At 35.9% G+C, this 12,752-nt stretch overlaps 1 protein-coding gene across 3 annotated transcripts; it reads right to left on the bottom strand.

Moving 5' to 3' along the window:
- Positions 1–2,350: 2,350 nt before the first annotated feature.
- LOC148252770 (sphere organelles protein-like protein) lies at positions 2,351–11,072 on the bottom strand. 3 transcript variants are annotated; one of them, XM_088209075.1, is made up of 15 exons: positions 10,711–11,070; positions 9,894–9,958; positions 9,494–9,769; positions 9,110–9,331; positions 8,913–8,982; positions 7,634–7,711; positions 7,251–7,446; positions 7,130–7,170; positions 6,431–6,628; positions 6,164–6,235; positions 5,943–6,083; positions 5,680–5,848; positions 3,842–5,557; positions 3,539–3,654; positions 2,351–2,616 (listed from the first exon to the last, which is right to left on the bottom strand). In XM_088209075.1, the coding sequence occupies exons 1-13, from the start codon at positions 10,906–10,908 to the stop codon at positions 5,370–5,372; spliced, it is 1,914 nt and encodes a 637-aa protein (XP_088065201.1). In that variant the 5' UTR covers positions 10,909–11,070; the 3' UTR covers positions 2,351–2,616; positions 3,539–3,654; positions 3,842–5,369. The 3 variants fall into 3 exon arrangements, with proteins under 3 accessions (XP_088065201.1, XP_088065202.1, XP_088065200.1); XM_088209076.1 differs by having other exon boundaries at positions 3,539–5,557; positions 7,130–7,161; positions 10,711–11,072; XM_088209074.1 differs by having other exon boundaries at positions 3,539–5,557.
- Between the last annotated feature and the right edge of the window lie 1,680 nt (positions 11,073–12,752).

Here is a 12,752-nt window from a genome sequence, read left to right as displayed (position 1 = left end):
TGCAATCAATAACATTTTGCACAAATACAGAAATTTTGAAAATATAATACCCGTTGAATCACTCCAATTACAAATCTAATATAAATTAAACAGTAAAAAATAATAACATAATTTCATATTAAATATTCACTTTCCTACTTATAAATTAAACATCCAACACATTTTTTACATTTTCTAATTTTATACTAGAGTCCTGTACTTCGACAATAACAATTCTTTTTTTTAATCATCTAAAAATGAAAAAAAATTAAAAAAATTAAAAATTAAAAATCAACAAATTTTAATATTCGAAAATAAAATTTAATATAAATCATTCTCTGATGATTGAAACAACCTACTTAACAAAGAACTACATTGTTTATGAGGACATTCCACGAAAGCAGCAGCCAAGATTAGATCCCTTAAAGCTATCATATTGTTTTTGAGGGAGAAGCAACAATATTTTTAATCTCCCGTCTATTTAGGACAACTGAGCCATGAAGAGAGATTTAGCTGCTAATAGGATACAAATGTAATTATGAATAAATACAAGTGATCATGAATTGTGGTTGCAGAATGCAGCTATGCTATGCTGATGCTGTCATGATCCATAGTTACAGGCTGCAACTTGCTGGAAGTTACAAAAACTTATTAGTAAATCTGTAAGATGGCTATTTGTTAGAAGATGCTTGTGACAGTGTGTTGATAGCAGGGATTTGTGAAGTACCGATGGAGTCAGAGGAATCTAAAAATGGGAGATGAACATATATGCAAATTGACTGTTGCCAGATGGGTTTACATACATGATGAAATGTTTATCTGAAGAACTGGCTGTCTGAACTTGGACAGAAACAGTGTGTAAGCAAGGTAGCAAAAAGGAGCAGCAACTCCCCTTGGCCTCAAGCCAAAAGTACACATTTTTAACTTTCCCCATAATTTTCTACAATGGGTTTAATAGATTCCTAACTGCAATAATTTTCAAGTGATATTGCTGCTTAATCACTGCCAAACATTCCATCACCCTTAAAATTGCCAAACATGCCTCAAAGTATACCAAACATGCCTAAGCTAGAAAATGGATCTCTACATTTAAAAAAAAAAGTCCAAACACCAAAACAATGGTCTCAAAGTATTTAAAGAAACATAGAAAAGCCTTCAGAAAAAATACCAAACATGCCAAAGTTCGAAAGGCAAAAAACCATCTCAACAGCAGTCAACAATAGCTATAATTGGCAATCCTCAAAACTTCTTGTTGAAGAACTGAAATTAAAGAAAATGAGAGAAAAGATTTTTGGCTTTATCATAGCAGCAGAGCGTTCTGGTGAAAGACAGTCTTGAATGAGCTAGGATCCTGAATCCAAGTATTGCTGAACTTACAAAGTGGTTTGCACTCAAGATAATTGATGTAGCACAGTTGAATAGCAGTTAAAAAATGCAAGTATAAAAAAATTCAATCCGCCACGACAACTGGGACTAGTAATCCACAAATGCATGATCAAGAAAACAACCAAATCACAAGGTTATTTAGGAACTAAAGCATGAGATAATCTCAATGAAGTTTTCTTCATAAGATTCTTCTAATGATTGAGTAGTGTCAACTATTAACACAGTTTCTAGATATCCTACGATTTCTAGAATATGAAATAGGAAGCATGGAATGAATAGGACTCTTAACTAAATAAGAAATAATAAACTTAAATTAATAATAATTTCCTAAATGGACTACATATCTTTGATGATCCATAAAAGATCATAATTATATAACATCTTAATATTGTAATCCCTCTATCATGGAGCTCTTCCCTCATCTGCATCAATAATCTCTGTAGTTTCAGCAAGAGTACGGCCATCTTATATAGTTTCCTTGAGGAGGGGATCCTAAAACATTGTAAATACTTCAGGAAAGGCATCCTCAATTTTATCCACAGCCATTGGTGACAAAAAGGTCATATAATTATTTTGAAATGATTAAGTAAGGTACCTGCAAAAGCTATCTTTGTTGCTATAAACATGAAAAAAATCAGAGTAAAGCAAGAACTCTCCACTGACTTCAACACCTGAAGTAATTTAGCTCGTGAAAAACCAGCAAGTTAATATACTTCTACACTTTTTATTTAGAAAAAAAAAACCAGCAAGTTTGCTCAACATTTCCTAGCTTGAAGGTTCATGATATGTTAGAAAGTTATATATGAATTGTAGGAAAAGATAATAGCAAGTGGTCAACAGATACTGACATCTTGAAGATGTCGATATCAGTTGTGATGAAAGATGCCAAAACGGAAGGTTGTAACTTCAATTGTTATCTTTATCCTTTTTAAGGTTCGGCTGCAATCTAACAGGTGTGTCTAAGATTTTGTTCCATCACGCAGTCTAAGTTTTAGAGTTCACAACAATTTTATAGCATGTTGCTTTCTGGATTCACATATGCAGCATACATTGGTGCATTATATAACACAAGATGGACCACACAGCTCAGGCACATTAGAGTCTGGCCTGCTTAACACACTTGAATCCTGATAAAATCAACAAACCAATTCTGGTGAGTGGTGAAGAATATCGTAGTGCTGATCAACAAAAGCATTTCCAACTAACTGAGCACTGGGAGTAGCTGGAGGGCTTGCAGTTTGCTGGGCCATTCTGTTCAAGACCAATACATACAACAAAAGAGTTGCAGGAATAACTCTTCTATATGATTGAAATAAGAAAATAATAATTGGACAAGAAATTTTTATCACTAATTAGGAAAAGAAAAATCAGCAGCAGTGAAACAAAAAATTATATCACAGATTGAATTAGAGAAAGGCCCAGAACATAATAGCAAACCATACAAATAACTATTGGCTGCAAAGACAACAAAAAAAGAACTCGGCCTCACAACAAGCCAGCTGCAACTTAATCTAACTTCAAAGAAAAGCAACTATAATACCTTGTAAAAAGATATTCAGATATGTTTGGAATAACTCTGAAAACATTGAAATTGTCCTGTTGCCAATCAGTATTGTTTTCATGTAACAAGGAAGGGAAGCAGAACCACCCCATTGCTGGAGAACCCATGGAAAGACATGAATTAAGCAAGCTAACCCTTCACAATATTCGCAACTAGGGAAGTGTTCTAAACAAAATGACAACCAGATACGTAGAAAACCTCGGCATATTATACTGAAGGAACTTGGATTTTTTAAGCAAGACCGTACATTTCCTGAATCCAAACAGCAAGGAGCTTAGAAACTAAACCCTAAGGTCGCGTCAGCCATTGTAAAGAAAGCAGAGAGGTACAACCATCCAATTCAAAGATGGGTTGTCATGGAATGAAGCTCTGAATTCCAATTACTAAAAAGAAACCTAAACTGGAGCCACATGACCCGAACCCCAGCCCGTGTGAAGAAAGCAGAGAGGTACAACCATCCGATTCAAAGATGGTTTGTCATGGAATGAAGCTCTAAATTCCACTTAAAAGATTAAATTAAATTAAACACATATATTGCCCGTAATTGATCTTCTTTTTTTCCAAGTCACCAACAAAAGCAAAGTCAACAATCATACATTATTAAACACATACCTTGATTGATCCTGTGTTTGGTGAAGCAAGTTAACACTGGTGGAGACTCTCGTAACAAGCAGAAGCAGAATATGGAAGCGAAAGAAGCAAAAGCAGATGAGAAGAGGAGAAGCAAGCTGCAGTGAAGAAAGAATGAGCAAGTCTGGGTAGGAGAAAATGGTTTAAGGGCAAAATGGGAATTAAGAAATAAATGTGAGGGTAAAACGGTAAAGTTCATATTTAACCATTAAAATCACTAAATCACTGATTTGAAAATTTTATAAAAAAATAATCTAATACTAAATACTAACAAACCAATCATACCATCGGTTTAAAAAGTAATTCAAACAATACAGATTGTTTGAATTCCATACTGGTAATTAATAATCCATCTGTCTAAACATAACATAAGTGATCTCATGAAGGTGAGGGTGTGGGTGATTGAAGCTTCACGCCTTTATTCTGGGAATTGCTTAATAGTCTAGTAAGATTTTGAAATCATTGGCATCTCAATAGTAACCACATGTAGGCTGCTTTGGTGCAAGTCTTTGTGATATAGCGGACTTAAGAAAGGTTTGCTATATACGTACTGTAAATTGATACAGACAAAAACACTGAGAATCATTCAACTTGAACAGCCTGGTCTTCACCGTTGACTAGTCCTAATAGAAACTGCTTAAACGTACCCTTCTTATTAGGACAAAACTCAGAAATTGATTTGGCCTTTTCAGCCGTCACTCTTCTTACTTTCTCAAAGAAGTATAAAGACATAATATAAAAAATATAATTATTGCATTATACAGTGTAAAATAATTAAATACAAAAATTAATACAGATAGTAATGAGAAACAAGAAAATTGGTCCTAAACCCCTGCAACTCGTGTGACTAGAAACCTGAATATTGCCTGTTGGTGACATGATCTACAATTCATGGTCAAAGCTGCAATCTCAACAAGCTAGCCAGTAAATTAGGTAGTACGACCCAATAGCAGGCCGTCACGTAGTGATCGAGCCGCGGCCGAACAACCCTGCTTATAATGGCATGGGCTTATGCCAGGACTGAACTAGCCCCAGACCTACATTTTAATATTTATATATTTTTAAATATATTTTTATTAAAAAATTGTTTATTTCGCAATTGTCCCCATGGAGTTGAGCAGAACAAACTACGAGTTTATTAAGTTCCTAGTCCCCGACATTATGGGTTCTCGTCGGTCCGAGTTGGGATTGCTACTATTGCAACCACTAATCTCAACCCATGACCATCAATCTTTCCCCTATTGTAACCTCTGGTTGATGACAGCGACCACGTTTGAGCCAAGAACGGGCAGGATCCAATCATGAGCCCAAACCAATGCTGAGTCTTGATAATAAAGTCGCAAGAGAGTGGCAACTATAAATGGTTACAAACTTTTAAAGCCCAAATCTGTAAACATATTTACGTCCTTGGTTGTGTAGTATAAGGGGCATTTTAACCTATTACAAGGCATAGCCAATCTCAGATTCAATAAGAGTTAAACAGCTGCTCGCATGCAGGTCAGCACAAGGCAACAATATCTTTTATAAAAGTTAAACAACCATTAGTCAGCGTGATACTTATCTGGAAATGCATCCTTGCATGCTCGTTGCGAGACAACAAGACCTCTAAAAGCTGCTAAGACTTCAACCGTACACTGACTCATTACATAGACAAACATCATTACTCTCTGTACAAAAGCCTGCTGGAGACTTCTTGCCACATTTATCCAAAATGTCATTCTTAAGGTATTAATTTCTGCACGCTTCCAAAGATGCAAAACTAGAAATCTCCATATAGAAAGATCACACTGCAGCTGATGTCTGGTGATGTTCCTCACAGTTCATGCTGTGCTCTCAAAAGGGCCATAGTCGGACCCAATGCACTGCCTCTCAACCCCTTATACGACCATGACTTCTTACCTGGAGTTTCTTTCTTTCTCCAGCTATCTTCTTCAGACAGCTGTGCCTTCTTTGCACTTAAGGCCTTACTGATTTCTTCCCACGCATTTATTTGTCCATTTACTGCCAAAAAAGAAAAAAAGACATCCATGGTAAAGGATAGAGAAGCAAAAATTCATAGAAGCTTCGGAATTTCAGAAAATTTACAAACTTGATTCTTCCATCAAACTACTTTGACTTAATACCTTGTGCACAGACATGTCCTTCATTGTTATTCTCAGGCCTTGAAGTTGTAGCAACAGAAGGTGAAACACAAGCTTCGGTGTCTTTATCAGTTACCATCTTTGCTATTTTTATTTCACTTGAGTTGCCATGCTCGACAATACGAGTATCAAGCAGCAACGAAAAATCTATCTGCAGAAATCTTTGTTTGTCAGTTCCTTCCAAGCAGGAACAATAAGATCCAGGTCTGGATCAGCTGAATAAAATAACTACTTGAAGAACATACCTCCAGAATTCCATCTTCCTTGTAAAGGGATGCATCTAGAGTAGATGTCTCCTCATCCAACTTCTTTTCCAGTGGGTATTCAGGGACCGGTATCAATATAATCTTATTGGATTTAGCATTGTACAAAGATATTTTCCCAACCTGCAGAGAGAACACTGTAAATCCACTTTTTATTAGGAATTTCAAGTTAAACATTAATTCCTGTGCACAAAGAGGCATACCCGGAAGGGGGAAATTTCAGGAGTCCAAGACAAAGATAGCTCAATCACTCGGTATGCGATAACATCTCCTTCCTGTGGCATAATTCATTTCTACACAATAAGCTTCCCTCTCCAAACAAGATAAACAAATGAAACATATCCAGCAATAATAACAGCACAGAGAAGAGTCCAAATATTAACTGACTGCAGAAGATGTTTAACAAGTGACCTGGTGCCAGGTGTTGCTAACCAAAAGGTCAATAAAAATAAAACCATAAAGAAGCAAACCTTTGGCAAGCTAGAGTATAGTGCAAGTTTATCATAATCCAAGTAACCATTTGCAGATGTCTCTACTTCAACTGCCAGCATTTGAGAGCACTCTTGACTTGAAGCCTGACCATTATTCTTTTTTGAAGAAGCAGTTCTCTCTGTGCCCCATTTTTGACCTTTCTTCTTTGTGGTTACTCCATTCCACTGGAATGTTCCCTAATTATGACCAAAAAGAACGATTTTCCAGATTACAAAATCTGGGCCATAGAAGAGTGAAGCATATAGGATCTTGAACAGCAACTACTAACCTAAACTAAGAACTATAGAGTCTTAATCAACCTTTATGCGGTTCTCAGTCCTAAAGGGTCGAAGGTAGGCATTACTTCTTATCTAAAACAGCCATCCAATTAACAATTTCTAATACCTATACCTATGTATGGCACAGTGTATAGGAGAATGTTTATTATATGAACTCACTTCCTAGAGTTTCAATTTGAGACAATTACCAGATTTGTGTGAACACAGGAAGCTAACTAAAATGTTTAAACCAAATCGAATGCCAATTTTTTTGGTTTCTATAGAGAATTCCCACTAGCAACTTAAGATTTGCATCCCTTCTTATTCAGCAGCATTGCAAATAGCACTTCTATATGGCTAGAAATCATAAAACAAAGCACCATGTCATGCATTAGAAATCTATGACTGGATAAATCATACCATTGGAGCTTCACTCTTCTCAACTGTTTTATCTGCACCAACTGGACCAAACATGTAAAAATGAGTGCAATCACATTCTGTGCATATCCACACTCTAAGGGAGAAGGAGAGAGCATCAAACCTTTGTTAGATGACCCAAAGCGAATATGTCCTGGTCTAACTTCTACAGGAACAACATCATCATCAACATCGTCCTCCGAATTATTAAGTTGGTCTGCAGGTTCATGTTCCTCAGAGAATTTGTGGTTAATATTGCTAGGTGATTGTTGACTATCTTTTCCAAGTAACTGGTTCTCATTCAAGAGCAAATTCTTTGACTAACGAAAACAAGAAATTAAAACGCAATGGTCAAAACTGACTGGAAAAATAAGATAAATAAAGGCATTGGACCTATTGAATAATGGATTGTTTTAAAAAAGATCTGCGTGCACACTCTGCTTCGTACGTGAAAAAAAAAATCTACACAATGCTAGGATAAATTCACTTTTTTATTTAACAAATTACCTCTCTCTTCTCTCTTTTTGCTTGTTCTCTCAACCATTGTCTTTTGGCCTTTTTCCGCCGAGCACTTCTACTAGGGACCTGAAATAGAAAATGGACACTGATTTTCACAAATAAAGAACCATGGGCAAGAAGAGTAGTTTGACAAATGGTGCAAAACATATTGAGAAGTAAATCTTTGAAGAGACAACTCCTGATGACCCACAAGTTGAGGCAAGAGTATACAATTTGGTTATTTGAATCCATGAAAGAAATAAAAACTTATATATAAAAAAATGATGATGGGAAATATGCCATAAGATCTAATCTTGGAGAAAAAAACACGTTTATGTGCTAGCAGTATGGACTTAATTCTATAAGGTCTAGTTTGAAAAATGATAACAGTTTTAATATTTATATCAGCTGCAAATGTTCATGACACTTACTGACTGAAACCAACTCAGCTCAATAATAGTTCATCTCAACTAAATACATGTCAAATAGATGCTAGATCGTAAGTGTAGAATTCAAATTAAAACTCAAAAATACAAATATTTTATTCAAGAATTGCCCACCATGTTGATAATAAGATTCTTGCCATAGTCTATGAACCAAATTTTACTATCATGCATTGATATCATATTAATAAAAATTACTTAAAGCAAATATTTTGAGAAATTTTCACAAATATTACAGATAACTAACAAAATACTTATTTCCAACACAAATGGCATAAATATGTATGATAATTCATATATGAAAAATATAGTTTGAGTAACTTGTTAAGGAAATGAAAGTACCTTGTCTAATAAACATCTGAAAAGATTTTTTTTTTGAAAAGCTGATTAGATCTAAGTTTAATTAGAATTTAGTGAATCACACAATCAATTTATTCATGCTATTCACTGTAAATTCACAAGATTCTCTAATGATTCTTGAAAAAGTGGGATTCACCAATACAAGTCAATTGTTTTAATATTAATCGAATAAGGTGATCCAAATCTCAAATCATATGATTCAAACAACAGGGTACTACATATACTCATGTAAAATCACATGAATGTTGTCAATGTTGGTTATGAAAATGACACATAAGAACAGTTGTATTTATCACTTTTTTCTTTTTTCTTTTTTTAAAAAAAGCAACATTGAAATAGAAAATCACAATAAAAATCATGACTCCGCTGTACTGATAAAGCCAAAAGTTCTGATTTTTTACAATACAAAAAAAGCCCAAGTCTCGTTCATAAAGGACCAACTCATGAACTGAAAGTTCAGTTAAGACAATAATTTAAACTAAAACCTTCTTAGTTTCACCAGGTGTTTGGGCCACATCCCCATTTTGTTTGCCATCTCCTTCAATTTGATCGGACCTATAGAAAAGAGTGAGATAATAAGCAAAGATAGATAATTAGCTCAAAGGGCACAAGACCAGAGAAATGATGCCCTAAGCATGAATATGCAGAGATGCGCGCCAAATACAAAAAGGTATAGAACTACCTTACTGCATTAGGAATAGATTTGCTAATATTGTCATTTCGTTGATCAATATCAAGGATGCTCATCTTCTCTGGTTCCTTCAGTTGATCCAATGTCTTGCCCTTCTTAACTTTCTTCTTTTTGGATGGGATTTTATGACCACCAAAACTTACATCTTCGTCTCCCGCTGTGTCTTCAGCATGGTGGCATTCTTCATCATTGACCACTTTACTTTTCTTTCTCCTGACGAATAGAAATATTAATATGATTAACTAGAGGCAGTATTTGACAATATACTTCCACAAAATATGTAAAACACAAACATATATTAACTAGAAACCATTTAAAAGTATCAAATAGGGAAAGGGAAAGGAATATATCTCCAACTCGGAACGTAAAACGTACTTTGAGCTTTGAATTTTGTTCGAAGCCTTCCTTTTCTTTGAAACTTTTTTATCTTTCTGTGTGTCTTCCACATTCAATACATCTTCTAAGGGTTCAGGTTTATCCTCTTCTGATTCACTTTCATATCCCCCAGTTTCCTTATCGAACTCCCCATTTGCTAGAAGATTCACACCTGGAAGTAAAGGCTGATTCTCCACAATTTCAATCTCTTCTAAAGAATTTGTTCCATCACTTCCCCCTGTAATTTCAGGCAATATATCTCCCTTTCTTTTCACACTGTTACACAGAAAATAACATAAAAATTCGATCATTTCAAAGCATGACAGCAGATAACTAACAGAAGGATAATGTCAATCTATGCGAAATAAGAACGAGAAGGATAAGTCAAATCTAAACGAACCTGATAATATCTTTATCTTTCAGTATACTTGTCGACTCAAAGCATGGTAAAGCAAAGCCATCCATCTGCAGAAAAAGAAACATAAAAAATAAATAGAAATTTTATGAAAAAGATTTTCTAGATCTCTTTTAAGGAGTGTTACAGGTATAGAAATCACAAATAATCTAAGGAGTGTTACAGGTATAGAAACCACCAGTGGTACTAAAGAAACAAGAACAACAACTACTAATTCATCGGCTAATATATTTCTGAAAAAGTCAAAACCAAGCAATAAAGTTTTTGTGAAATTGTCTAAGAAGAATGTAAGAAAGAAAGGATTTGCTTTGACCATTAAGAGTACGTAACACATTTCCCGTGCCTTTGTTTCTATTGCATTCTACCTTATTCTATCACATTCGATATTTGAGAATCACAGTCAATACCCCGGGGTACATCCAGGATAATCCTTTGTTCCATAGTCATGGCGCTATCTATATCTAGTCAGTTAAGAATTCTCATATTTATTAGCACTAACGAGTGCATCGAAAATGCAGTCATCATTTCTCCCAAGGGATCACAACTACCGCAAGTAAACATGTTAATTTAAATAACGCATTTACGCTATGCTACTAATACTTGTACTTGCACTGCTATTCTGCTCAAGCCTGCCTTAAGAAGGGGCCTAAAAAAATATGCCGAATTGGGCTGGAAACACAAATGATATACATCAAAAAACCATTCTCGAAAAATATTAAATTCTTTTTATTATATATAATTATATGTTCTCTGATGAAACAGAGAAGTTAGGGCATAACGAGACAAAGACAGAGAGGCTCACCGAGAGTGTGAGACCAAAACGACAAGAGTCATGGAGATCAAAAATATGGAGGAGATGAGAGGAGAAATCAAAGATGGTACGGTGTTGGGGTTGCAAGAGAATCCAGCTCCGCTTTAGTCCCTCTTTTTTCTGCGATTTGCTTAGAATTTTTCGATCCTCGAATACCAGTCGCAGTCTCACCATTTCCCCCATTTCCATTCCTACAAAGACCTAAGAATACGGCAAGAAAGTGAGGAGTGTCTTCAGCAATTTTTCTGCTGCTTCTTCCTATGCCCTTTCCTTAAACCCTCGATAGCCAAGGGGTTTTCAAGTTTCACCTGCAGCTCTGACAGTGTTTAACGTTTCCTCACTTTCAAAGGCAGCGCGTGGACATCAACCTACCAAATTACAGTCGCTGTGAAATGAATTGAATAAATACAGGCCGGAAGGCCCAGCAGGCCCAATTAGAGTAGGATTTTTTGTTGTTTTCGCAATATAACAAATAATCAAGTTTGTAATAATTTTTGTAACACCCGGACCCGGAAATTGGCCCGGAATATTTTTTGCGGATTATGAATATATATATATAATAATTAAAAAATTTATTTTATTTTATTTTAATTTTTGAGAAAAAACGAATTATGGACGAATTAAAAATAATTTTGAGAAGAATTGGTAAAAATTTGAGTTCGGGTGGGTGTTTTCGAAAAAAAATTGAAAATACGAGCTCAAAGTACAAATAGAGAAAGTTCAGTCATGTAGGACTGTCCAGTCAGCAGTCTCGACGAATTGGAGCGCGTCATGTGACCAAGCACGCTGACATCGACGCCACGCGAGAGGCCATGCGCAATCGGACAGCCTAGGATCGACCTCACGCGCATGGACGGTCCGGATCTATTTTTTTCTTATGTGCGATCGAATGGTCGAGATCAAACGCAATGAACAGTGCATATTCATTTTCTTCTCCTTAAGCACGATCGGACAAACGAGATAAATCGCGATAGACGGTCTAGATTAATTGGAGATATGTATAAATATCTCGCATCAGACAAAACCTGAACCTTAACCGTCAGTCCCCTCCCCCCTCCGGAGAAGAAGAACCAGACGCCGGAAAAGAAAGCCGACCGCTGACCGCCACTGCACCAGGGCCACCTCTAACCGCCAAAAAGGGTAAAAATTCTCATGTGGCCATATCAGAGCAAATCGAATGGTGGGTGAGCCGAAAATCGAAGGCAAAGTCCGGCGGAACCGCCGCAACCTAAAATCCGCAACCTCCTCCAATGAGCCCCTTTCCAGTTCCTGTTTCGTGCAATTTTTTTTACCATTGTGTTCACGTTCTATTTTCTGCAGGTTGACTGAATGAAGAATCCTAGCTGCGAAGGAGAGCTAGCGGAGACGCTGCACCCGGAAACTCCACCACCGGTTGATTTCGGTTTTTTAATTTTTTTTCGGCCAACCAAGGCTCCTTAACGTATTTTTTCACATGAATATGTGTAAAATCGACCTAAATCGAACAAAAACAGCCAAATCAAAGCAAACCGCCGCTGCGAGTGGCGGTGTCATCGTCGAAGCACGACGCTGCTGCCGTGCCGGAATCCTGAAATTTTTCGGAAGGGATTTTTAACACTGATTTTAAATTTTTGAGGTATTTTTTTAGGTATGTGAAGCATATTTAATTGCTGCAAGAAAATTCAAGAAATCTGGGGACCGCTGGGAGGAGCAGTAGAAAGTACGGTGTTTCAGAGATTGATTCGGAAAAGAATCCCTCACCATATTCTCTGTTATGGAATTGAAGCTTAAAAATTAATAATATGATATTTTGTGAAATTTAGAAAATTTTGAGAATAATTACAGGTCACTAATGGAGCCTGAATCGATTAGTTATTTATTTGTTATGTTTAACTGATTATTTGCTTGTACAGCTTTAAATACATGATAATATATTGAAGTAATTAAATCATTCAGTTGTGCTTCCTTTATACATATATCATTTGTTTTGCGTGATTTACGGTTGATTGTAAAACGTGAAATTTGAAACATAAAATTTATACACAAATGGAAAA

This window comes from Carica papaya, chromosome 8 (assembly GCF_054855325.1).
Source record: "Carica papaya isolate Zhongbai chromosome 8, ASM5485532v1, whole genome shotgun sequence".
NCBI classification, from domain to species: Eukaryota; Viridiplantae; Streptophyta; class Magnoliopsida; order Brassicales; family Caricaceae; genus Carica; species Carica papaya.
The sequence above is the reverse complement of the archived record's forward strand: the minus strand, read 5'-3'. Positions and strand labels throughout refer to the sequence as shown.

Coding starts and splice junctions, on each gene's coding strand:
- LOC148252770 (XM_088209074.1), bottom strand. CDS start 10,908: ATGGAAATGGGGGAAATGGTGAGACTGCGACTGGTATTCGAGGATCGA. Junction 9,959..10,710: donor GTTTTGGTCTCACACTCTCG/GTGAGCCTCTCT, acceptor CTTTTTCTGCAG/ATGGATGGCTTTGCTTTACC. Junction 7,712..8,912: donor CACCTGGTGAAACTAAGAAG/GTTTTAGTTTAA, acceptor TTTCTATTTCAG/GTCCCTAGTAGAAGTGCTCG.